The sequence below is a fragment of the Monodelphis domestica genome, chromosome 2 (genome assembly GCF_027887165.1).
Source record: "Monodelphis domestica isolate mMonDom1 chromosome 2, mMonDom1.pri, whole genome shotgun sequence".
NCBI lineage: Eukaryota > Metazoa > Chordata > Mammalia > Didelphimorphia > Didelphidae > Monodelphis > Monodelphis domestica.
In genome coordinates this window covers 284070957-284096343 of record NC_077228.1, presented here as the reverse complement: position 1 = coordinate 284096343, position 25387 = coordinate 284070957, and the positions used below count along the sequence as shown (strand labels likewise).

The window sequence follows — 25387 nt, the reverse complement described above, 5'->3', positions numbered from 1 at the left end:
AACCTCCCAGAGTTATTATGGGAATCAAATGAGATATCTGTAAAGTATTTAGCATAGTACTAGGATATAGGGGGCACTTAATAAATGCTTGTTCTGGAGCAGCTAAGTAGCTCAGTGGATAGAGAGCCAAGCCTAGAAGACAGGAGGTCCTGGGTTCAAATTGAGCCTCAGACACTTCCTAGCTGTGTGACCCTGGGCAAGTCACTTCACCCCCATTGCCTAGCCCTTACTGCTCTTCTGCCTTGGAACCCATATACAGTATTGATTCCAAGACGGAAGGGAAGGGTTGTTGGGGGTTTTTTAATTTGTTCCCCTCATTTCCTCATTTGGGGGATATACTTAATTCCAGGCCAAATGGACTATGTCAAGGGATAGATGGGAACTTTTCAGTTCAAGACTCTTTCCTCAATTCAAGACTCCATCTCCCAGGCCAGAGCAGGCAAGTCATTCCTCCCTCTGGTTCCTGGATGGGTGGCACAGGACAGGGTAGCAGAGGGTGTGGAACCTGGTGGAAGGAGCCACTGTGTGTAATGTCCAGCCAAGCCTCTACCTACCAACCAATCTCTGAGCCTGGAGGGCCAGGGCTTGGCTGGGTAAGGAATTCTAAGCACGAAGATCTGTGTGTGCACCGTGCCAATCCCTGGGTGTGGGGAGAGGGTATCCAGGAACAAAGCTTGGTGAAAGTGTCTAAAGGAACACATGGCCCAAGGACAGAGGTGAGGAAGCCTGGCTCATTCAGTAGATAGAATTCCTAGGGCAAGCCCTCCCTCTTCCTTCCCCCAGGGCAAGGTTTCTTAAACTCACGAGTCTAATATCTCTGAAAAGGAAACCAGCGTTCCCCAGCCTGCCAAAGGGGTCTAGCCCCCTAAAAGAAATAAAGAACCTCTGGAGACTAGGGGTCACAGGGAATAATAGAATGAATTCCCCTCCACCCTTAGGGGCAGTGTGGTTGGATTAAGTATTTGCTCTGTACCAGGTTCTTACGAAGCACTTTAGATATAAAGAAAGTCAAAAAATAATCTTGCCCCAAAGGAGCTCTCCTTCTAATAGCCTGTAAACAACTGCGTACGTCCATTCAAGATACACACATTGGTGGTAATCTCAGGGGGAAAGCACTAGCACCAAGGGGGCCCCAGAAAGGTTTCTTACAGAAGATGAGATTTTAGAAGGAACCTAGAATATTCTGGGGGTTATGAGGGACAGCCAGTGAGAGGCACAGAGTAAAGAGGTGGATAGACAGATGCAAGAAACTTTTAGTGGAATATTTAAAAAGTGCTTTCCATTTGGATTTAGAAGGGGAGGATTCAAATCCCAGCCCTGTTACTATGGAACCTTAATTTCCTTGAACTCCTTTTATCCTGAGAGGGGATGTTATTATTGGCTAACTTCTTCCTTTTGGTTCCAAAGTCTATGAAGAATGAGAACCCATCAGTTCTCATAAGTTTACTTATTTCTTTGCAGATAACAATCATAGCAATTATATAACATTTTAAAGTTTGCAAAGCACTTTACAAACACCCCACTTTATCCTCACAACTCTGGGAGGTAGGCACTATTATCCCCATTTTACAGTGGAAGAAACTGAGAGAGCTGAGATTGTGGCTTGACCAAGAACATATAGCTGAGTAAGTGAGGCTGGATTTGATTCACCACTCCCCATCCCATCAATTGCCAAGTATAATAAATGCAGGCTCTACAACATCTCTTTCATCAGTTGCCTTCTTTCCTCTTCTATAGCCACTACTCTGGTGCCAGCCCTTATTATCTATTGCTAGGACTCTTAATAGATCTTCCAGTCTCTGGTCTCTCCCCTCTCTGGTCCAGCCTCCGCACAGTTGCCAAAATCATCTTCCCAAAGCAGCTTCTGCCCATATCATCTCCTATCCATAAACCTCCAACTACTGCCTCCAGGCTAAAAGGCAAACTCCTTAGTGTAAGACGTTGGCCCTTTATGGTCAGGCTAGGCTGCCTTTCTAAGACTGTTATACAATACTTCCCTCCAGAGTCTAGCTTTCAGCCAAACTCGCCTCCTTAGAGCTCCCTGAACCTTGGCATTTTTCCTCCATCCTTTTCATGGGCTGTTTCCCATGCTTGGAATGCCTTCCTTCCTTCCTTCCTTCTTTCCTTGTAGTCAGTTCCTAGAATCCTTGTTTCTTTTAAAGCCCAGCCCAGATAAAACTTCCTACTCTTAAGCTTTTCCTAATCCTCCCAATTAGAATTCTCTGCCTCCTAAATGATCTTATCTTTACTCCTCTGTGTAGGGGTTAGATATTTCTGAATGTGAGCTCCTTGTGACTAGGGTTTTTTAAAAACCCTTAACTTCTCTCTTAGAATCAATACTACCTATTGGTTCCAAGGCAGAAGAGTGAGCGATATGGGCTAGGTAATGGGGGTTCAGTGACTTGCCCAAGGTCACACAGACAGGAAGTATCTGAGGCCAGATTTGAATTCAGGAGACCCCTCCCCATCCCTGTCTCCAGGCCTGGCTCTCAATCCCCTGAGCTCCCTACCTGCCCCAAAGAAAATATTTTTAATTTGGTTTTTGTATCTCCAGCATGCCCAACATTGTTGTTGTTCTTCAGTCGTGTCTGATTCTTCATGACCCCATTGGGGGTTTTCTTGGCAAAGATACTGGAGTAGTTTGCCATTTCTTTCTCCAGCTCATTTTACAGATGACTCTTTGGACTCTTTTCAGTGACATCCTAATAAATCTTCTAGCCTCTGGTCTCTCCCTTTTCCAGTCCAGCCTCCACATAGTTCCCAAAGCAAACTTCTGACCATATCATTTCCCTGTTCATAAACGTTCAGAGACTCAAACTATGATGGGGAAACTGAGGCCAGCAGGGTGAAGACACTTGCCCAGGCTTACCCAGCCAGGAAGTGTCTGAGGCCAGATCTGAAGACAGGACTTCAAGCCCCGAACTCCCCAGCTTGCACATAGCCCTGGATTAACAAAGACTTGAAGAACTGAAATTGGAGAAGGGGAGGGAAGAAGAAAAGGTGTGCAGAGCTGGGAGTGGGGGAGGAGAGGAAGCTTAGGGGCAGATGAACTCTGGATTTTGACTCTGACCTGAGACTTCAAGAGAAAGGATCTGAGCCTCATCACTTACGTCATTTAGATAACACGGAATGTACACATGCAGTATGAACCAATGCACAGGGAAATAAACAAGGAATACAGGGAGATTCCTGATGGATTCACCCTATCAGGTTCTGTCCCCCCTTTAAGAGACTGAGAAAAAGGGCAAAATGTATGGGGGCTCAGACTATTACTGTCCCCTCTTCTCTAGGCAGAAAGTAGGCTTTCCCCACTATGCTCCAAGGCAAACAACTTAACTGCGTTCTAGACTTAGTTGTGCCTTATTTTTGTTTTGTTTTGTTTTGTTTTAACTCTTACCTTCCTCCTTGGAGTCAATACTGTGTATTGGCTCCAAGGCAGAAGAGTGATAAGGACTAGTCAATGGGGGTCAAGTGACTTGCCCAGGGTCACACAGCTGGGAAATGTCTGAGGTCAGATTTGAACCCAGGACTTCCCATCTCTAGCCCTGACTCTCAATCCACTGAGCCACCCAGCTGCCCCCTGTACCTTATTTTCAAAGAGGGGATTTCAAGAAACGGGATGGGCAAAGTGTGAGGCCCAATTACATGTATGGAGTTGTATGTCTCCCCACCAACACTCCATGAATGGACAGTGGCCTCTCTGGGCCAGTCCTAATGCCTCTGGTATGATCTAATGGAATGAACCCTGGACTTGGAGCCTGTTTGATATTTCTGACTGCTTTGTGCTCTTTGGCAAGCAACCTCCAAGATTTATTCTCTTTGCAACCTTGAGAAAATCACTTAATTTCTCGGTATCTAGGTTCCGTCATCTGTAAAAACAAGGGAGTTGGAGTATGACTGCTGATGTTCTTTTGGACCCTCATTCTTTGTTCCTTCTTAGAACCTTAACACCTCCATCTACAAAACGAGGGGATGAGATGAGACATTTTCTGATGGCCCCAGAAGGGACCTCAGAGGCTGTAGTCCACCTCTTTCATTTTAGAGTTGAGAAAACTGAAGCCTAGAGAGGTTAACCTGACTTGCCCAAAGTCCCATTGGATGTTATCAGGGGTGGGGTTTGACCTTGGGTTCCCTGACTTCAGAGCCAGTATTTTTTCCACTGTACCATCCTGCCTTCTGTTGAAGGGTATGAGGTGTTCAGGGAGGGCCAGCACCTCTGGAATGAGTGCTTGCTTAGCCCTTTTCAGGGCTGCTCTTCCACCCTTAGTGTTCACCTGTCACTCAACTCTCACCTGTGGCTCCAAGAAGCTGTAGCATGGGCAGCGGCCACACCTCACTAAAAAAATTCTCAGCAGATGAACTAAATAAACCAGGTTGAGGGTCAATGACAGTCCTCAAACCTGTCAGGAACTTAGGGGGATATCCTCCCTGGTGGAATAGATGAATGAAAATAATTTGTTTCAACAGTCAGGAAGAAGGCTAAAGGAATACTTAATTCTTGGTCAGACATGGAAACCACCAAAGACATGCATTGCCTTCCCAGCCATCACTCGTCGTCCTGACTTTTGTCTTGCCACTGAACTTGGTTAATTTTGGAAAAAAGAGTGAGGCTGATGACTTTGTGCATCTCTGTCTCATTTAAATCCAATTTACTCACAAATCAAGGCTTCACCCTGTGACATCATTGGTCCTCTTCAAAATGAAGGACAATTAATTGTAGGAACACTAATGTCACTAGCTGGACCAAGTTGGAATAGTTCCATCTGAGAGCAGGCTTTGGGGAGGGACATCAGATGAAGATCAGGACCTGACTTGACAGGCCACGGGTGGAGTAGGGAGTCATGCATTTGTACCTTTGGAGGGGTGGAGGAGGGAGAAAGAGGCAATAGCCTCACACATCTGCGCTCTCTGCCCAGAAACCAAACTCTGAGGGCTTGTCCAATCCCTGATTTAGACTTCAAAGGAGGAATATGCAAATTGTACACTAGTTTCAGTATCAGGATCATGAAATTTAGAGCAGGAAGGGACCTTACAATTTATCTACTCCATCTACGTGGTGCATAGATGCATAGTGTAGGACCTGAGGTCAAGAAGGCTTATCTTCCTGAATTCAAATCTGGCCTCAGACAATTACCTGCTGCAGGACGTTGGGCAGCTTCCTCATCTGGAAAATGATCTGGAAAAAGAAATGGAAAACCAATCCAGTATCTTTGCCAAGAAAATCCCAAGTAGAGTCATGAGTCAGACACAAATGAAACAACCAAACATTTCCCCTTCATCTTGCAATGGAATCCATGGAAATCCAATGGAATCCATTAGGAAATGGATCCAAAGAGGGGAAATGATTTGTCCACAGACACAAAGCTTGTTGGTATAAGTTAGGAAATCTGGGTTCAAATCCTGGCCTAAGTTTCATTTTTTCAGCTTTGATTACTCCTCTTAATGTTGGGCAGGTAACCCTAAAGAGGGTTGTGTCCATGTCTTTTCCAAATAAAAGTTGACAACATAGTATGGAAGAAGAAATCTCTTAAAGTCCCAGGTTCCAGAGTCCCAGAACCTGAAATCTCTTACTTGGCTGTGGGACCTTAACCCCACTGAGTCTCAGTTTCCTTATCTGTAAAATAAAGTTTGACCAAATGACTTCTAAGTTCCTTCCCAGCTCTAGATCTGTGTTGTTCAATCATATTCACCTCTTTGTGACCCCTTTTAGAGTTTTCTTGGTAGAGACACTGGAGTGGTTTGCCATTTCCTCCTCCAGCTCATGAGGAAACTGAGGTAAACAGGGTGAAATGACTTGCCCAAGGTCACACAGTTACTAAATGTCTGAGGCCAGATTCAGGTCTGTATTCCATCCACTGTACTACCTAACTGCCCCTAGATCTAGGATTCTTCTTAAACTATTGAGTTGGGTGTAGCAATGCTTAGATTGCAGGTATTGGGAAAGGAGCAAGATGACCCGAAAGGGAGGTGAGGCTCACCTCAAACACACTTTGTCTAGACACTCCAGAGCTTCCAACACCTCGAACTTTTAATCCATAGGCACCAAGGCTGCAGCTCATCAAAAGGGTGATGGGAGTAATTGGTCCCCCTCCCTTACCCACAGCAGCTTTCTCCTGACTTAGGAGACAAGGAAATCTCTTCCCTCCTGGCCCAGCTGCCTGGAGCATCTTGGGAGATCTGGGTCCTCCCTGTCTAGGTCTGTCCCAGTTCCTCCCAACCTTCCTATACCTGGAGTCGTGCCCTCCAGCACCCAGGTGCCTTCCCTCAGCTCTCCAGGTAACTCTGGGGTGACTCATATGCAAAGCCATCTCTCTGGGCCAGCGAGGAAAGGAATCCTCCAATGGGAGAGTTGACAAAGACCTTAGAGTTCATCCAGTCCAACCAGCTTGTTTTACAGATGAGGAAACTGAGGCTTAGAGGGAGGCGGTGACTAAGCTTCATGGCACACATGGTTTTAGGGTGATTAGTGTTTTGCTTTTGACTCCTTGGCAACCTCAGTTCAAATCTAGGGCATGACTATTAATAACAGAGTTACTGTGGGTATCTAGAGGCTCTGTGGATAGAGAGCAAGGCCTGGAGAGGAGAGGTCCTGAGTTCAAATTTGGCCTCAGAGACTTCTTAACTGTGTAACCCTGGGTAAGTCACTTAACCCACTGCCTAGCCCTTACCACAGTGAAGGGCAAACTCAGGTGTGCATGCTTAAACAGAAATCTGCTGAAATAAATAGGAGTGGCCATGTGTGGCGGGAAGAGACCTGGCCTACGAGGCAGGAGACTTGGGGTCCAGTCCTTGCTCTCCCCTTGACTACTTACTTATACAACTCTGGCCTTATGGAGGCATTATCAGTTGTTTTTCAGTTGTGACAAACTCTTCCCATTTGGGGTTTTCTTGGCAAAGATACTGGAGTGGTTTGCCATTTTCTCCTCTAGCTAACTTTTAGAGATGAGAAAACTGAGGCAAAGTTAAGTGACTTGCCCAGTGTCCCACAGCTAGTAAGTGTCTGAGACCAGATTGGAACCCAGGACGATGAGTCTTCCAGACTCCAGGCCCAACGCTCTATCCCCTACAGCAGAAAGCAAACCAATCGGACCAAAACATCCAGTAGAGTAATTGCATCCATCTGTTGATGATCAGTTATTTTCCTAGTCCTGGTAAAAGGTTAGGAAAGTGAAGCTTTCTATTTTTACCCAAAGAATGCCACTTTACAAGGGCTCAGTTCACCTCTCTTTACCTGTTCTGAAAAATGGGGGCAATTAAGGCAAGGCAAGTAGGGCAATTTGATGTCTCAATGGATGGGACACTGGACCTAGACTTGGGAAAACCTGTATTCAAATCTGGTCTCAGACACTTAATAGTTTTGTGACCTTAGTCAAGTCATCTAATTACTATCTGCCTTAGTTTCCTCAACTGTAGAATGGAGATAATAATAGCACCTCTATCCCAGGGTTGTTGGGAGGATCAAATGAGATATTTGTAAATGCTTGACGGTGCCTTGCACATAGTAGGTTCTTAATAAATGCTTCTTGCCTTATCCATTTTTCCTTCTGTAAAAATGGAGACAATAATCCTTGAACTGTCTACATGTGGTGAGGAAAGAGCTTTGTAAACCATAAAGTATCACAGAAATTTGAATTCTCATTGAATGAATGGGGCAGCTAGATTGTGCAATGGATAGAACGTTGGGCTTGGAATCAGGAAGACACCTTCATGAGTTCAAATGCATCCTCAGACACTTACTGGCTGTGTGACCCTGGGCAAGTCATTTAACCATGCTTGCCTCGGGTTCTTCATCTTGTCAAATAAACTGGAGAAGGAAATGGCAAATCATTTCCAAAAAAATCCTTTGCCAAAATCTAAATGGGAAAGAGTCAAAAGTGACTGAAATGACTCAACAAGAACATCAAATGAATAAATGAAAAGGCATTTTTTCTTTTCATTGAATTTTTTTCAGTTACATGTAGAAACAATTTTTTAGAATTATTTTCTGACATTTTACAATTCAGATTCTCTCCCTCCCTCCCTGAGGCATTAAATAGTCTTATATAGGTTATGTCAGTGCTTTCATGCAATACATATTTCCATTTTCCTCTTCATGACAGAAAACACATCACATATATAATAAAAAAAACCTCATGAAACTCGTGAATGGAGGCAGCTAGGTGGTACAGTAGATAGAGCACTGGGCTTGGAAGCAGGAAGACTCATCTTCATGACTTCAAATTATTATTATTATTATTATTAGCTGTGTGACCCTGGGCAAGTCACTTACCTGTGTTTGCCTCAATTCCTCATCTGTAATGATCTAGAGAAGAAAATAGGAAGGGTGGTGTATTTTCATCTGCAATCATTCCAACAGTTCCTTCTTTGACTGTGGATAGTGTTTTTTGTTTTTGTTTTTTTATCAAGAGTGCCTTGGGGTTATCTTGGAACCTTGTTTTGTTGATAATAGTTTAGTCTTTCCCAGTTGATTATCAGACAATATTTCTATTATTGTATACACTGTTCTGGCTTTTGCATACTTCACTTTGCATCAGTTCATAGAAGTCTTTCTAGGTTTTTCAAAACTCATCATTTCTCATGGTGCAATAGTTTTCCATTACAACCACATAGCACAGTTTGTTCAGCCATTCCCCAACCAAGGGACACCTCTTCCATTTCCAATTCTTTGCCAATACAAAAAGAGCTGCTAAAAATGTTTTTTGTACAAGTAGATCCTTTCCCCCTCTTTCTGATCTCTATCTTATTTTGATTTTTTAAGCATTTTGATTTAGCTTATTTATTAAGTAGTATTATACACTACCATTCCAAAGATGCAAATAGAAAAGACAATCCTTGCTCTCGGAGATCCCATTCTAGTGAGGGGACAACACACAGAGGAGGAGGGTACATTCCGCCACAAGTCAGATGGAAAAAGCGGGTCCTTGGGATTCTGGTAATGTTTTTCTGGATCTATATTCTTTGAAGACTTAATTCCAGGCCCTCAGTTCTCTGTCCTAATACAAGGCAACTGGCTTCTCTTCCTACTTAGATTCTTCTTTAACTGATATTTAAATGAATGGCTATTTGCATCGGATGAGTCCAGAATATATTGGGGGAGACAGGCAAGTGAGCCAGGAATTTTCAAGCATGCCACGGATTGTCACGGGAGTGAGTAATCGAGCTGACTGGTTAAAGACAGAGTGAATGAAGGAGAAGGAGTGGGTGGTGTCTTGGATTATGAGTGGGTGGTGAGCCACGTAAGGCCCTATCTAGGAGCCTCACCCAGACTCTACACTAAGGTTCAAAGGGGTGTCCTGCCCTCTCTGCTATGTGACAGGAACACCCTAAAAATATTTGCTTCCCTGACAGAGCAAGGCATGAAAGGTGTGTCCAGGGAGACCTCATGGTGTATTTAAAAAAGGATATTAATAGAGTTATTTAAAAGCATCCGATCCAGCCAAGCCAAATGTTACAAACTAAATCTGAGAGTGGGTTTGCATTTGTTATGGGTTTTGGGTGAAATGCCACTTAAATGCACTTGTGGGTCAGGGGTTGTGTGAAACTGGGAGTCATAGAGTCCTTCCTTATAGAATTCTGTATAAACCATCCAAAGTGGTTTATACAGTGGTCATCCTAGGGTAGAGTGAAAACAATAGGAGAGGACCCTGGTTCAAATCTTGCCTCTTACCCTTCATTAGCTTTGAGACCTTTGGCAAATCTGTTCCCCTCTCTGGACAAAATTTTCTCAAAAATAAAGTCAGAAGTTTGGATTTAGATAATCTCTAAATTTCCTTTCAGCTTTGGCCACTCTAAAATTCCATTCATTCATTTATTCATTCATTCAACAAATGGCTTATTGAATACCATTATGTGTTGGCTTCTGTGCCAAGTTCTCTGATTCTATGACCCGAGTCTGAGGTCAGCTTTTCCCCCAGAGGTTTGGTGTAGGGTAGCATTGGAAGATGAAAGGCTAGAACAGCTGCCTCCATTAAGGCATCAACCCTTGGAAGCCTCCAGTCTGGAGATTTGCAGAAACAGCTGCACATCACCTCCTCCCCACAGCCCACCAGTCCCGCAAGACCCAAAGGTAAACCCTGCAGCCAGATTTGTCCAGGCAATTTTCCAAGCACTACATCTCATTTCCATAAAGTTTGCCTCCCCCTGGCTCTAGAGCTGCTGTCAGCTTTTGTTCCGTAAAAGAGAAATTAAAGCAGTTTGTGGTATGGGGGAAGAGCCAGCTGTAAGGATGGCTAGAGAATGGCATGTGGTTGGCTGGGGCAAGGAGACTGGGATTTGGGAAGGGTGTGTTCCATTCAGTCAGGTCTGACTCTTCTGCGACCCAATTTGGGTTTTTCTTGGCAAAGATAATGGAGTGGTTTGCCATTTCTCTTCTCCAGCTCATTTGGCAGATGAGGAAACTAAGACAAAAGGGTGAAGTGACTTGCCCAGGGTCACATAGCTAAGCATCTGAGGCTGGATTTGAAGCCATGAAGATGATTCTTCTTGATTCTAAGCCCCATGCTCAATCCACTGCACCCTCTAGGGGAAGCCAATTCAGGCTCAGTTCAGGAAATTTTCTAGAATTGGGAACCCTTAGACCCTAATTATAGTCCAGGTTCTTCCCCTAGCTAGCTCTCAGAGTCTCAATTTCCTCATGAATCAAATGGAAAATTTGAATAGGTCAGCTCAAAGGCCCTTTCCAACTCTATATCTTAATGCTTTCTAAGTCATTTTCTCCTTAATATATAACTTTTCTATAATCAGCATTTATTAACTATCTACTCTGTGCCAAAGAAAAAAAAATAAAATGGTCCTTACTCTCAAAGTGCTTACATTTTGAGAGGGAAGACAGAAGGAATCCACACTACATATCCAAATAAGTAAATACAAAATATAAAATACGAAAAAAGTAAATACAAAATACAGCAGGGTGGCTCAGTGGATTGAAAGCCAGGCCTAGAGATGGGAGGTCCTGGGTTCAAATCTAGCCTCAGACTTCCTAGCTGTGTGACCCTGGGCAAGTCACTTAACCCAGTCCTTATCACTCTTCTGCCTTAGAACCAATACACATTATTAATTCTAAAATGGAAGGTAAAAGGTTTTTTAAAAAACAAATAAGTACAAAATATATACAAAAATAAATTCTGTTAAACATGTATTAAGCACCTACTATGTGTTAAGCACTATTTGTATTTGAGAATGCAAATGGAAGCAACAAAAAACAGTAACTGCCCTTGATGAACTCATAATCTAATGTGAAAATTAAAAGTGATTTGGGGAAGTGGTGCTAACAACTTGGGGGGAATTGTAAAAGGTCTCTCAAAGGAGACGGTTCTGAAGCAGATCCTTGAAAACAGGCAGGAGTTTCAAGAGTGGAAGTGAAGAGGAAGTGTATTCCAGGCAGGACAGTCAGCCTGGGAAAAGGCAGAGGGAGGAGAGGAAACAGCAGTTAGGTCAATTTCAGTGAATGTGAATTTCTTTTTTTTTTCCCCTCAAAACTCTCACCTTCTGTCCTAGAATTGATACAGGGCATTGGTTCCAAGGCAGAAGAGCAGTAAGGGCTATGCAGTGGAGGGTAAGGGACTTGCCCGGGGTCACACAGCTAGGAAACGTCTGAGGCCAGATTTGAACCTCTCTAGGCCTGGCTCTCTCTCACAGAGCCACCTAGGTGCCCCTGAATGTGAATTCTTTATGCTGAATTTTAGGAAGTTTTGTACCATCTTTCCAGGGCCCTGGCTATGACCATCAACACACATCCACTGTGTACATAGCATCATGTGGGGCGCTATCAGGGATATGTCTCCTGTGATGCATAGAGGCGTTATCCCTGCCCTCAAGGAGTTTCCTGTCCAAGAGACAAAGCTGGACACACGAAAGGAAAAACTGTTCAGTGCTGTGTGTTGTGGTACAGACCAGAAGTGCCATGAGGGGGTCAGAGACCACCGCTGTGTCTGGGCAAGGAAGGCTTTTCAGATCTATATGAGAACTGAAGTGAGCTTTGAAGAAAGGGGGGGATTTGCACAGCTAGAGGAGGGGTTAGTAGTTATTCCAAGTAAGGGGTCAAGCCAGGGAATCCAGGGGTATGGGAGAGAGGGAGGAAGTTGGTCTGACTGTAGCAAATGATCCATAAGGGGAGTCAGGGACAGATAGGGAGGGCCTCAAATGCTAGGCTGAACAGTTTAGATTTTAGATTTGAGGAGCCAAAAGAGTGATCAAATAGAAGTCCAAATACTGAAGCCAAGGCTTAAAAACTTGGACCACGTAATGTGAAGATGAGATTCATTAGAAAAGACCCCAATTAAAAAAATTTAGTTTAAATTTTAAAATTAAAAAAAAAAAAGACCCTGATGTTGGGAAAGATTGAAGGAAAAAAAGAAATAGCAAATGAGATGGATAGATAGTGTCATGAGGAAAAAAAAAACATGAATTTGAACAGATTTCAAGAGATAGTAAAGGATAGAAGGGCCTAGCATGCTTTGAAGAGACAGAAATGACTGAATGACTGAACATCATCATATAAAAGTCATTTTCAAATTAATATGAATCTCAGGGGCAGGTAGGTAGCTCAGTGGATTGACAGTCAGGCCTAAATACAAGGATTTGGCCTCAGACACTTCCTAGCTGTGTGACCCTGGGCAAGTCCCTTAACCCTGAGTGTCTAGCCCTTACTGTTCTACTGCCTTGGAACCAGTACACAGTATTAATTCTAAGATGAACGGTAAGAGTTTAAATAAAAATTAATATGAATCTCTGCCTTCTCCTGCTCACTATTCTTGGGTTTCTTCCAGAATGCACAAGAAAATCATGGACTGGCTGTACCAACCCCATCTGTCCCAGAGGATTTTATGGACAAAGAAGTGACTGACAAAGGTACCCTTTGCCTCTGGAGTAGAGGGGCTTCCAAATATTGATTATTGCCTCCAAACATCTGGCTGCTCTTCATGATCTCAAGCTGGCTGAGTCCCAACACAAATTGTGTCCTGAGATCCCAGCCTTATCCTATCACTCCTGCCTACTGATGTAACAGGATCTAGCCTGGAAAAGAATTAGGGTGAGGGAGGAAAGGAGAAAATAATATAGGACAAGAATACTGTTATTTAATGAGGGATTCAGGGATGAGTCTGGAGGCTCTTGGGGAAAAGCTTATCCATAAAAAGCACCCTTCCTTCCATCCCAGAATATCTCTCAGAATGTCTCTTTTTTGGTTTGAATTGGAGAAGTCCCTGCTCTCAAAGAGCTTACAGTTGGGTTAAAAAGATACAGTTTAAACCAATGAAAAGATAACTCTCCTTACAAGGCAATATGGGAAAGTACCTGATGAGCAGTCCAGACAATAAAGGGTGAGGGTTCTTAAACGATAGAGGTCAGACACCGAGGACAGGAAGAGAATTCTCTCCCAACCCAGGAAGGGATGAAGCTGCTACCTAACGACAGGCTAGTACTCTTTATAGCTTCCTTTAGGTCTGTAGGTGGAAAGGGATGAGAGAATTGTCTACCCACCTGTCTCTTGAGATGAAATAGATACTGGGAGGGGGGGATAAACATGTCATGGAGGTAGAGATCCCCCTGTTCTTAAAGTAGCCATGACAGCCATGAAAAACTTAGAAATTCAAATCCATTTTTGATGGGGAACCAGGAAGGGTAGCCAGCTCTGGGAGGGGGAGGGAGTAGCTAGACTGGGGGGGACTTCAGAATTCAGGAACCTGGCAAAGAAAGAAAGGAACCCGGCAAATTGGTATCTGTTGAATGTGTCTTCTCCAGTGAGAAGAAGTAGGAGGAGGGAGATGTTCGCCTCCAAGGGTCTAAATGCTCTTCCAAACTCAGGCTGAGTTACAGTGCAGACAATGAGGTCCCAGCTATACTTGGCTGTCCTTTGCCAAACTGACCAGGAGGGATTTGGGGCAGAGGAGATAGCTGGAAAAGACCAGCTTCTGAAGAGAGAGAAGGGGAAAGGCTCCTATCTCTACTCAGCTTCATTCTTTTCCTTCCCCACTGCCCCCACCTCCCAACCTCTTTTCCATCACTCTTCTGCTTGCATCAGGCCTTGGTTGGGTGGGTCAAGAATGGGGCTCCCAGATCCCATTAAGTCCCATCTTCCTCCCACACTGCTAATGAGAGGAGGGTCATGTTGCCAAGTGGGCAGGGCTCAGGCCCCTGCCTCCCTGTCTTTCCTACCTGAGAAGCAGGAAGGGATCATTTGCCTTCAGGGTTGGCCTTCCCTGGGAGCAGGGAATGATGAGATGGGTCCCCTGGAAGTCCTGGACATATCTCACTCTGCTCTCCCTTTCCTTATAGGCAGCAGTCTGCAAGTCAATGGTAACCTCCGACTGTACAGCTCTGTGGGTGACCTGAGATCTAGGCACTATGGTGAAGAGCCCATCATCCCTCCACCCCCCGTGGGCCCAGCTCCAGGACCACCCCCAGATGTCTCGGTGTTCAAGGGGGAGTCTCCACCCCCTCCCCCACCTTCCATGGCACCCCCACCTCCTCCCCTAGTGCTAGAACCCCAACCACCACCACCACCCAACATGGCCCCACCTCCACCACCTGGGGCTCTGTCTCCAACATCTACTCTCTCCTCCCCACCAACCCCAACCCCTCCAGACTTTATCCCTCCAGCCCCACCCCTAGCCTTCTTGGCACCCCCACCCCCTTCTATGCCAGCACCAGGCCCCCCAGTCCCAGAGTCTCCTCGTACACCAACAGGGCCTCGGTTCTTCACTTCTGGAGCTGTCTCCAAATGGAAATCAGAGACTGTGCTAAATGGGGGGCAGTCTGAGGCATACAAGGACAGCCCCCCCAGAAGCCCTGCTGCCCCTCCTACTGAGTCCAAGCCTGAACCCCACCTTACCTTCCCCCGTGCCTTCAAGGTACCCCCTCCAACCCCTGTCAGGACCTCATCCATCCCAGTTCAAGAGTCTCCTGGGGATCCCCAAGAGGAGGGGGAGACTCCTAAGAAGACTTCAAACCGGCTCCCCTTACCACCCAGTTTCCATATCCGCCCTGCATCCCAAGCATATCCTGATGGGACTCAGGAGCCAGATGGCCCCAGGAAGCTTAGAGACACTATGCCAGCTAGTCCTCAGCCTAACCAAACCAGCCCCAGAATAAACAGCAGAACAGCAACACCACCTTCAGCCTCTCCACTGCCACCCCCAGCACCCCCTCTTCCTCCAGAGGCACCCCCTCTCCCTCCAGTAGCACCTCCTCCCCCTCCAGAGGCACCCCCTCTCCCTCCAGTAGCACCTCCTCCCCCTCCAGAGGCACCCCCCCTCCCTCCAGAGGCTCCCCCTCTGCCTGTTATCGAAAAGGTCCCAGTACCGCTGACAGGGCTTAGGAAAGTTCCCAAACCAAGTTCTCCCACCCCCAAGTCCCAAACTCCCACCCCAGTGGCCGAGGACTCCTCAGACCCTGTAGACTGGCGGGATCCCAAGCAAATGGACAAACTGAGAAGCGAGCTGGCTGCCTACCTCTGTGGCTCAAGGAGAGAAGAACGCTCCCCCTGCAATGGGACTAGTCCCACACCCCCCTCCAAAGTTGCTGAGAACAGAGACAAGAGCCCCATTTTACCTAAGAAGCAGACTCCCCCAAACCTGACTCTCCCACCTGTGGACTATGCCCCAGCAGATCCCCCCACTCCAAGTGTCCAGCGCATCAGGAGTGAGCTGGAAGCCTTGATGTCCCCCTCATTGGAAAAGGAAACTAAGGCAGCCACAGGCCTCCCGTCTCCTAAACCCCCATTGGAAGTCAAAAAGGTAATAGAGAATGGAGCTGGGGGTGCCAAACTTCCCAAGCCGGTGGCCAAGAAGCTCCCACTTCTGCCCACCCCACCCAGACCTGAGGCAGAAAAGGATGCAGAAAAGGATGCAGGCATCCCTGCGGCCAGGACTGTTGAACCAGGGGAGAAACCCCCCGAGCCTCAAACATCTGCCATACCTTCTCCCCTCCAGCCCAAGGGCTCCCCTTTGGTGCCTCAGAAACTTGGAAGGACGGGGCCACCTCCTTCACCAACCCCTGCACCCAAGACTCCCCTGGTCCAAGAGGAGGTGCCGGTTCTCTACAAAGCCCACCAGGGCCAAGACCAGGAGGGGGCTACCGTACCACCTAGCCCTGCCAAGAAGGAGTCTGGAGAGATCCGAGAAAACAACCCATCTGTCAAGACCCCTGGAGAAGCTCAGGCAGACAGGGAGGTCCTCAGACACCCAGTGACAGGGGAGATAGTGGAAAAGGGATCTCCAATGGCTTTACTCCTTGCCGCCAAACAGAGAGCCCAGAAAGGGCGTGCTAGGGGCAGTGCCCTGGGCCGGTCCTCATTGCCAGGGAGTCTCCGTGGCAACAGAAATCAGTCAGAGACTGTCTCTGAAAGCATCATCTACAGTGAGGTCCGGCCCAACTCCTTCACGGTTGTGCCCAAGCCCATGAGAGAAGTAGAGCAGTCTCCCCAGATGCCCAGTCCGACTCATCGTGACAAACCCAGCAAGTGGGGCTCCCCAGCCCCAAGAGGACCAGGGACTTCAGAGTTCCAGCCCTGGAAGAGAGGGTCCAAGGACGAATCTCAGCCCTCCGGGAGCCAGGAGAGACCAGCCTCTTCCTACGGCCGCAGCCACCCGTTCCCCAAGTCCTTCTCTTCGCCGTCTTCCCCTTCGCACCAGGGAAGCGATAAAGAGGAAGAAGAATTTAACTTTGAGGTCATCCCACCACCCCCTGAATTCAGCAATGATGCTGACTTTTCTAACCCACCTCCCGCCCCAGCCCCGGTCCCACCCCCAGCCTACCTGGGCCACAGGGGTTCTCCTCTCCGAAACAGCTTCTCAGACTACGGCCAGACCCTGGACCTGGGCTTTCCGGGCTACGAGCGGCCGTCCCCTTCGGGATCCCCGGGAAATAGCTACTCCCGCTACTACTCTGGTGTCCACTACGGCGGCGGTGGGGGCTTCGAACGCTTCTCAAGTGGAGGCCGCTCCCTCATTAAGAAACGCCTCTACCTCAACGAGCAGCGGAGGAGCCCTGGCCCTCCCCGCTGTGGCCCAGGAGGCGGCCCTGCCCGGAGTCTGAGCACCCCCAATGCCTTTGGGCCCCAGCCTGGTGGAACCTATGGGTCCGGGCATGGAGGAGCAGAGATGCGACGCGTTAATTCTTCAGGTCGGGCCCCGCCTGGGGGCCTGCATACCCGAAGACTCTCTCTAGAAGGGACTGGAAGGAAGGGACCCTATGCAGGAGGGGGTGTCGTTGGCAGTGGTGGCCCTGGGGAGAATATGTACAAAGTATCTAATACGGACTACAGCTTCACCCCAGCAACAAACCGGTGAGTCCCAGGGAAAAAGGAAAAAGATGTTGGGAAGGGAGAGAAAGCCAGATCAGGCCAGACTGGGATGGGCTTCTTTCTTTTTTCTTTCTTTTTTTCCCTCTGTGTGTGTGTGTGTGTGTGTGTGTGAGAGAGAGAGAGAGAGAGAGAGAGAGAGAGAGAGAGAGAGAGAGAGAGAGAGAGAGAGAGAGAGAGAGAGAGAGAGAGAGATTGGCAAAATATCTTTTTATTTTAATTTTTTTAAAGTTTTATCTTTAGGGGCAGCTGGGTAGCTGAGTGGATTGAAAGTCAGGCCTAGAGACAGGAGGTCCTGGATTCAAATCTGACCTCAGACACTTCTAGCAGTGTGACCCTGGACAAGTCACTTATCCTCATTGCCTAGGCCTTACCACTCTTCTGCCTTGGAACCAATATACAGTATTGTTTCTAAGATGGAAAGCAAGAGTTTTTTTTAAAAAAGAGAAAGAAAAGAAGTGGTAGAGATGACAGAGAAGTTAATCTAGTGAAGGAGCTAAAATGCAATGGGATTGCTAGAACAGGTAGAGGGATTAGTTTAAGGTCATCTCAAGTGAGAAAGGGATGAAGAGATAATGGCAGAAGGCATCTGAGTGAAAGGAGTAGAGGAAGATGGAAGAAAGCTGAGCTCCCTCTAAATAACTTCAATTTTTTAAATATAAAATATGCAGCAAGGATCTCAGCCAGAAAAGTGGGGGGAGTGGGAGCCATGGAAGATTTGAGGAGGGATGAGAAGGTTTGGAAGAAGAAGAAGGTTACACTGTGAAGAGTAGGATTTTTTTCAATATCCGTGCCAGCACCATCTTGTTTGAGATTGCTCTTTTTACCCTTCCTTCTCTCCCCTTTTTTCCTAAATTTTTTCTCTACCAATTCCTTTCCATCTTACATTTTCCTTTCTTTTTGAAATCTCATGGCTTTAGGTTAATTTTTTGGTGTAGAACTCTAGAATTTCAGGGTCTGGCAACTGTATTAACAAAAACTTACCCTGGGCCATTCCTGTTTACCCTCAGCTGCAGTAGGTACCCATTTCTGTGAGGCACTGTTGAGGAAGAGTGGACCCAGGCTAGGGGCTGAGGCTAGGCTGAAGATGCTTAAGTATTCATGGAAGTACCTTTCCTTGGCAATTATATAGCACCATGGGCCCAGGGACTCAAGAGAAAGTGAGGGAGAGATAAAGAGAGAGACAGAGACTGAGAGAGATGGAGATGGGGGGGGGAGAGAAAAGGAGGGAGGAAAAGAGAGAGAAGGGGGGAAGAAGAAGAAAGGAGGGAGAGAAAGAGAGGGAGAGGGAAGAAGAGAGAGAGAGGGAGGAAGAGAAAAGGAGGGAGAGACAGAGATAGACAGACAGACAGACAGATGGACAGGCAGACAGAGAACGAATGAGGAGAGGGAGGGACTCATCAGACCAGGAGCCTACAATGCTCTCACTGCTTATCCTCCCAATTTCAGGTCGCCCTTCAGCAGTGCTCAGTATAGCAGTCCTGCCAACACCTTCACAGTGCGACCTGGAACCCGACAACCCATCTCCTACGTCTACTCTGGAGCACATCGAAAAGCTCCATCCTGAGCTTTGCCTGCCTTAGTGAACTGGAACTTAACTAAGAGGCAGATGGACAATGAAAAGCAGTCTTCTGGAAAGGATGAAGGGTTCCTATTTGGATTTTATTTGACTGAACGCTGTCACTGACACCTGGATTGACTTAGATGTTGGAGGTGGGGGAGGAAAGGGGGAAACACTTGGCTAGGATCCCTGAGTAGCCAAAGTCCGAGTTTCTGGCAGGTTAGAACCCCTCCCTCCCCCTCCCAAGCAAATGCAAAAAAATATATATATAAGAGGTTTTAAAAAGTTCAAACCATAAATAACCTGTGAACAGATTAGCAGCAGAGACACTGTCCCCTCTCCCAGGTCCCAGCTCCGTGTCTTCCAAGGGCTACAAATCCTCTTTGGAATCCTCTGGGATTTTTAGTGGGATGCCATAGATAACTGGAATTTACTGCCTATCTGGCCCTCAGATCTTGCTCTAAGTACTTGCTACTTTTCTGGGAGAGGATTTGGACATGTCCCAGGGAGACCGAGGCTCTTTGACTACAGCCAGCCCCAATGTTTTCACTCTCAAAAATATCAAGACTCTCTGATAACCCCCAGTCAGAGCCACTCTGCTAAACATGAGGGCCCAAGAAGATCAGAGTGCCCTGGACTTCTGTTTGCCATGGGCAGGGGGAAGGAAGGGGAGACCCCGAATTTTTCCCAGTTTCCTTCAGCCAGGATTAGGGGAAGATGAGTCCCTATGTTGAGGGGGATGCTGAATGGGGCTCGATTTACAATTCAAGTCTAGGTCTTCTTAGCCATGATTTTGGGAGCAGAGCACAAAGGAGCCAGAAGACTTGGGTTCTGGGGCTTGAGCTTGGAGTCATTAGCTTAACCAGGCTTTCTAGTGGGTTTAGGAGGAGGAATCCTCACAGATCTCTCCCTATTCCCCCAACACTCCTCCTCCCCCCAAATCATAAAAATCACTGGAGTTTAATACTTCTAGCTGAGGGATGCGGAATAAGGAGAGGGAGTATTAATGAATGATTTGTAACAGACAAGTTTAATGGTTGACTGAGAAGTGAGAAGAGGGAGAGCGAGAGATGAAGAGAAGGATTGTGTTCATCCTATCTGCTCAAGGCAGGGACATGGCTTAGGACACGGGCCCTTCCTTTGGCCCCAGGCTCAGGGAAGAGATGTTCCTGAATAATGGGGGCCGGGGGAGCTGCCCGTCTCTGTCCCCAAGGGGTCACAGCGCTCCAGCAGGGGACAAGGATTTTGAATGATGTCAGTGTGGATACAGTTAGTCATGCCCAGTTGAAAGTACCCAGAAGAAGATTTAAGGAAAGAAGGCAGAATCTGAGGGGGTGGTGGGGCCTGGAGGGTCTGGCCTGCTCCAGAACTTAAACTATCCCTGCATATCCTTTTGCTGAGTCCAGGGAGCTCTTTATAAGAAATGGACTTGACCTGATGTCCAAACCCGGCCCCAACTCTCTCTCTCTCTGTAAAATGTGTGTGTACTTTCTCTGCACAGTGTTTTGTAAGCGTCTATTAATTTATATTCTGGATTAAGGCACACAGGAGGCACTGGAGGGGATGGGTGTGGGCTAACTGCTGTACATTATTTAGGGAGGGCGTTGAATGGGTTTCTCTTGGCTGTGGAAATAAACAGGTCTAGTCCAAAATTACTGACTGTGACCGGCTCTCTGGCTGTGGACTGAACATTGAGTTATGATGATGGAGGGGGGAGGGAGAAGAGGGGAGGGAAGAAGGGGAATCCTTGAATTCTCTCTACTCTTACTACCATCTACTCTAACCCAAGTGGCAAGTGAGAAGAGCTAGTTTGAGGCTCAGATACCAGGATAAAAAGCCTTCTAAGAAACCTGTGACAAGGTTGGGGCCTTAGTTTCCTCATCTGTAAAATTCTAAAAGTCCTATCCCACTTTTATATATATATATGTGTGTGTGTGTGTGTGTGTGTGTGTGTGTGTGTGTGTGTGTGTGTGTGTATATACATATATAAATTTTATAATATAAATATATAAAAAATATAAATATATATATATAAAATCCTATGACCCAGCAAAGTTCATTGTATAGGTGAGGAAGGTGAGGAGCCAGGGAGATATTGGAAGGAAACATCGAGGGCAGTGAGCTTTGGATTCTGGAGTGGGGAGATCTGAATTTGAATCCAGGCCCAGCCACTTACTGGCCTTGTCAATTGACTTCTCCAGATCTCAACTTTTTCATCAAAATAAGGGAGCTGGACCATTTGGTCTTGGGCTCTAAGGACCCCTTCCAAGTCTAAATAACAATTGGTGCTTTAAAAGAAACAATAGGAACCAGGACAATAGATGGAAAGCTGCAATCTGGCCTGAGACACTTCCTAACTAGGTGACTCCTGAGAATGTCATTTCACCCCCATTGCCTAGTTCTGATCCCTCTTCTGCCTTAGAACTGAAAGAATTTAAAATGTAGGTTTTCAATACATAGTATGAATTCTAAGATGAAAGGTAAGGGTTAAAAAGAGAAAAGAAATAATAGAGTTTTAAGGTTGCCAAGAGCTTTATATATCGGCATTTGATCTGTGCATCAATTGAGGGAGGTAAAAATGACTGTTATTGTTCCCATTTTACAGATGAGGAAACTGAAGCTGAGACTGGTTATAAATTGCTTGCCTTCACCCAATCAATAGGTCGGGGATGTGAACCCAGGTCTTCCTGACCCCAACTCCAGCATTCTATTCACGGTGCCAAACAGCCTCCAGCTCGTTTCAAGGAGTCTGACCAAGCCATTATGTTAGGGAGGATGTTTGCGTTTCCTCCTATTTTTTGGCAGAAGCTGGATGGTGGGGAGGGCAGCGGGGGAGGCCGGTGACAAGCAAGATTAGAAAGATGCCCTGATTACTGTACTTCAGGGGGAAGAATGTGGAAATTTTCCACCAGCTTAAACAGCCTCCCCTGGCCTCTTGGGTCCTCACTGCTTCCTCATTCCCAGTCTAGTCTCTCAGCAGCTTTCTGCCAGACCCCAGAAGCCCACACCCAAATGTGCAGGGATGCATTAAGCTGGGACAGGTTGCACCAGTTTCTCCCCAGGGTGTTAGCCCAGCCCTGAGCTAGTCCCAGTTGCCCCCCCGGCCGGAGGTGGAGGGCACAGCGGCCTGTAGGCTTGGGGCCCTGCCTCCTAAATCAGCCACTGACAAGCTTCCCTCTTGCCCCCAGGAGAACTTGGGTGGGCACCTAGATGATCTCAGCCCTGCCCAGCAGGGACGGCCATGGGAGAAGAGGCACTAGGCTTACAGGCTTGCTCCAGTCCCCAGAAAGAGTTGGAGGGGCCTGCGGAGGGGTGGAGCAGGCTGGCATGAAAATGGTACGGGTTGACTTCACCTGGAGTTTCTGCGGCCAACTGCTACCTGTGTGGAGCTCAGCCAAAGAGCCCTGGGCCAGGGCACTCCCAAGGCCAAGACCTGCCCAGAGAGGGCTCACGGACAGGTGAGTCAACTACAGGTGGATGGCGCAGAGGAGTGCTGAAGAACAGGGAAGATGCTCCCCAGTCGGGCAACTGGCATTTATCCCAGAGCTTTCTAGGGCTGGATTGGAAACCTAAAATGCTGGGGAGGAAATCCCTGGAAACTGCCCTTTGTGGCATCTGGCCTCTGGGGAAATCCCTGGAGCTAGTCCTGGGGGCCACTTCAGGACTTCTCACTCTCAAATTCAGAATCATCTCACTAGGGCTAAGTCTGCTGTGAAAGAAGAGTCCTCTTCCTTTCCTCTCCTACATCCAAGAGCCAAGACGTCCAAGCAGCATTCTGAGATCTGGGGGAGGAGGATAAATGGAGGTGGACAGCCCTTAACCATTGAGGAATAACAGAATTCCTGCTTAGGCCATCCCCCAGCTCTCAACAATTCTGAAATCAGAATTTCCTCGAAGCAACTCATAATTTATCCTACATGGGCAAAGTACTTTTCCCATGACACCAAACTTTCCGGGCAAGTATTATTATGCCTCTTTGACAGATAAGGAAACTGAGTCAGGAACATTAAATGATTTGCCTATGGTCATGCAATTCATGGAAGTTAGAAGCGATCTCAGATATCATCTTGGTCCTGTATAAGTGGAAATTTTGTATCCTTTGGACTCCATCTCCCAGAATTCTTTCCTCATCCCAAAATTCCTTTTCCCTCTCTGTTTACCTGCATCCTTTACATTATTGTATATAAGTTTTTGTGGCTCCTCCTCTCACTCTTCTCTTTTTCCTGAATGTGGGTTGGGAAGGCTAACATTATTCTAGCTTTTTATCTTTCCTTTTTGCTCCAAGTCAATATTAATAAATCTTATTAAATATAATGTTTGGAGTAATGGATATTAATTTAAAAATCTACAGTCCAACATCCTCATTTTTTTAAACCCTTACCTTCCATCTTAGAATCAATCCTGTGTTTTGGTTCCAAGGAAGAAGAGTGGTAAAGAGCTAGGCAATGGGGGTTAAGTAACTTGCCCAGGATCACACAGCTAGGAAGTGTCTGAGAACATATTTGAACCCAGAACCTCCCATCTCTGGGCCTGGCTCTCAATACACTGAGCCACCCCAGCTGCCCCCCAACACCCTCATTTTGTAAATGAGAAAAATGAAGTACAAGGAAATGAAGACTTGCCTGAGATCATAGAGAGGCCAAAGAAATAGAGCCTAGATCTTGACTTGAAATTCAGTGAGTCTTCCCTGAGCCAGAGGAACTGGATTCAAATTCCTCTTTTTTTTTTTTTTTAACTCTTCCCTTCTGTCTTAGAATCAATCCTATGTATTGGTTCAAAGGCAGAAGAGTGTTAAGGGCTAGGCAATGGGGTTTAAGTGACTTGCCTCAAGAGTCAAACAGCTAGAAAATGTCTGGGGTCACATTTAAGCCCAGGACCTTCCATTCTCTAGACCTGGCTTTCAATCCCCTGAGCCACCCAGCTGGCCCCTGGGCTTGACTTCTGGCTCTGCTATTTGCCTGAAACTTTGAAGCTGGAGTGGATGAACAACGAGTAAGAAGTGGAAAGCAGCTACTCCTATGCAAGCTGACTCATAAAATAGCAGGTGGCAAATTGGTCAGACCTATCCATGTTCACTGGTGCCAAAACTTCCCAAATACTTTCTGTGGCTAATGACAGCTTCCTGGTCATTGGCTGTTTTCACTCTTGAAGCTCAAAGCACATTCTATCACCCCATTATTAGTAGATAGGACAGAGAGGATATGGGTCCCCAACTGGGTCCAGGAACCACTATTGATCTCTATTTAGGAAATATGAGTTATAGTTTCCCTCCTCCCACAAATCTGTCTGGTACTTGAAGGGGCAAGGTAGGAAAGGCTTCTTTAGAAAAGATTAAGGCTATCAAGCATGAATTTTCTCCTTTCTCTTCAACTCATTTGTCTCAGTCTCTAAGACCCCCAGATTCTCAGGGAAAGTTGTATCCTTTCTCTTACAAATAAAAACCTCCAGGACAGCTAGGTTGGCTCAGTGGGTAGAGAGACTGGGGTCCTAGATTCAAATCTCATCAGATAGTTCCTAGCTGCATGACCCTGGGCAAGTCAACCTCCCTTGCCTAGCCCTTGGGGCTCTTCTGCCTTAGAACTGATATTTAGTATCAATTCTAAAATGGAAGGTAAGAGTTAAAAAACAAACAAACAAATAACTAACTAAAACTTCCACCTGTACCAGAGGCTCTGGAGCCATGAGGCTCCCTTCCTCCAACACCTCCAACAGATTCAACATTCTCCCTCTCCACTAACAGGAAATCAGATTTCTTGTAAAGGGCAAAAGAGTTGTCAGGGACCCTTAATGATTAACTAACCCAACAGCCTCTGAATGTAACCGACTTTTGGCCACTCCCCTAGGGAGCAAAGAGACAGGGTTGGGGATTAACTGACTGGATAAATGGTTTACCCCTGTTTTCAAGTTTGGTATTTGCTCCAGATTTACTTAGTTAAAGGTAAGTTGCATACAGAAAAACCTGAGACCCAAAGTAGGGAAGTGACTTTCCCAAGGTCTCATAGCTGGTAAGTAACTCAATTCAGTTTAATATTCTTTCTATTCTATCAGTCTTTAAAAGAACTTCATTGATTCCTGGTTTCCCCTCTAATTATTTCTACTTTCTTTCACTGAGAAATTCTTCAAATAAGTAGCTCCCCCTGTCTCATGTCTACTTTTCCCGCTCTTCCTCTCCTCATGAACTTTTCTTCTTTTTTTTAACCCTTACTTTAGGTCTTAAATCTGTACTGTATATTAGTTCCAAGGAAGAAGAGCAGTGAGAGCTAGGGTTGGGCAATGGGGATTAAGTGACTTGGCCAGGTCCCAGAGCTAAAAAGTATCTGAGATCCCATTTGAAGCCAGGGCCTGGTTATCATTCCAGTGAGCCACCTAGCTGCTCCCATCATACACACTTTCATAAACACTCCTTAACCCTCTGTAATCTGACTTTTGTGTCCACCACTCTACTGACCTTGCTCTTCCAGAAGTCACCAGTGACCCAATGAACACAGTGAATGGTTTTGTCCTTTCTCCTTGGTTTTCAGGATACT

The 25387-nt window shown here is 46.4% G+C and overlaps 1 protein-coding gene across 1 annotated transcript in view; it reads left to right on the top strand.

Annotated features, from left to right (window-relative positions):
- The window catches only part of C2H6orf132 (chromosome 2 C6orf132 homolog), a 49925-nt gene extending 29394 nt beyond the window's left edge, over positions 1-20531 (top strand). The window contains exons 3-5 of the mRNA XM_056818232.1: positions 12768-12849; positions 14275-17284; positions 18749-20531. Of these exons, the coding sequence (XP_056674210.1) occupies positions 12768-12849; positions 14275-17284; positions 18749-18866 (3210 nt within the window). The 3' untranslated portion in view covers positions 18867-20531. The remainder of the gene's footprint in view (positions 1-12767; positions 12850-14274; positions 17285-18748) is intronic.
- The last annotated feature ends 4856 nt before the right edge of the window (positions 20532-25387 follow it).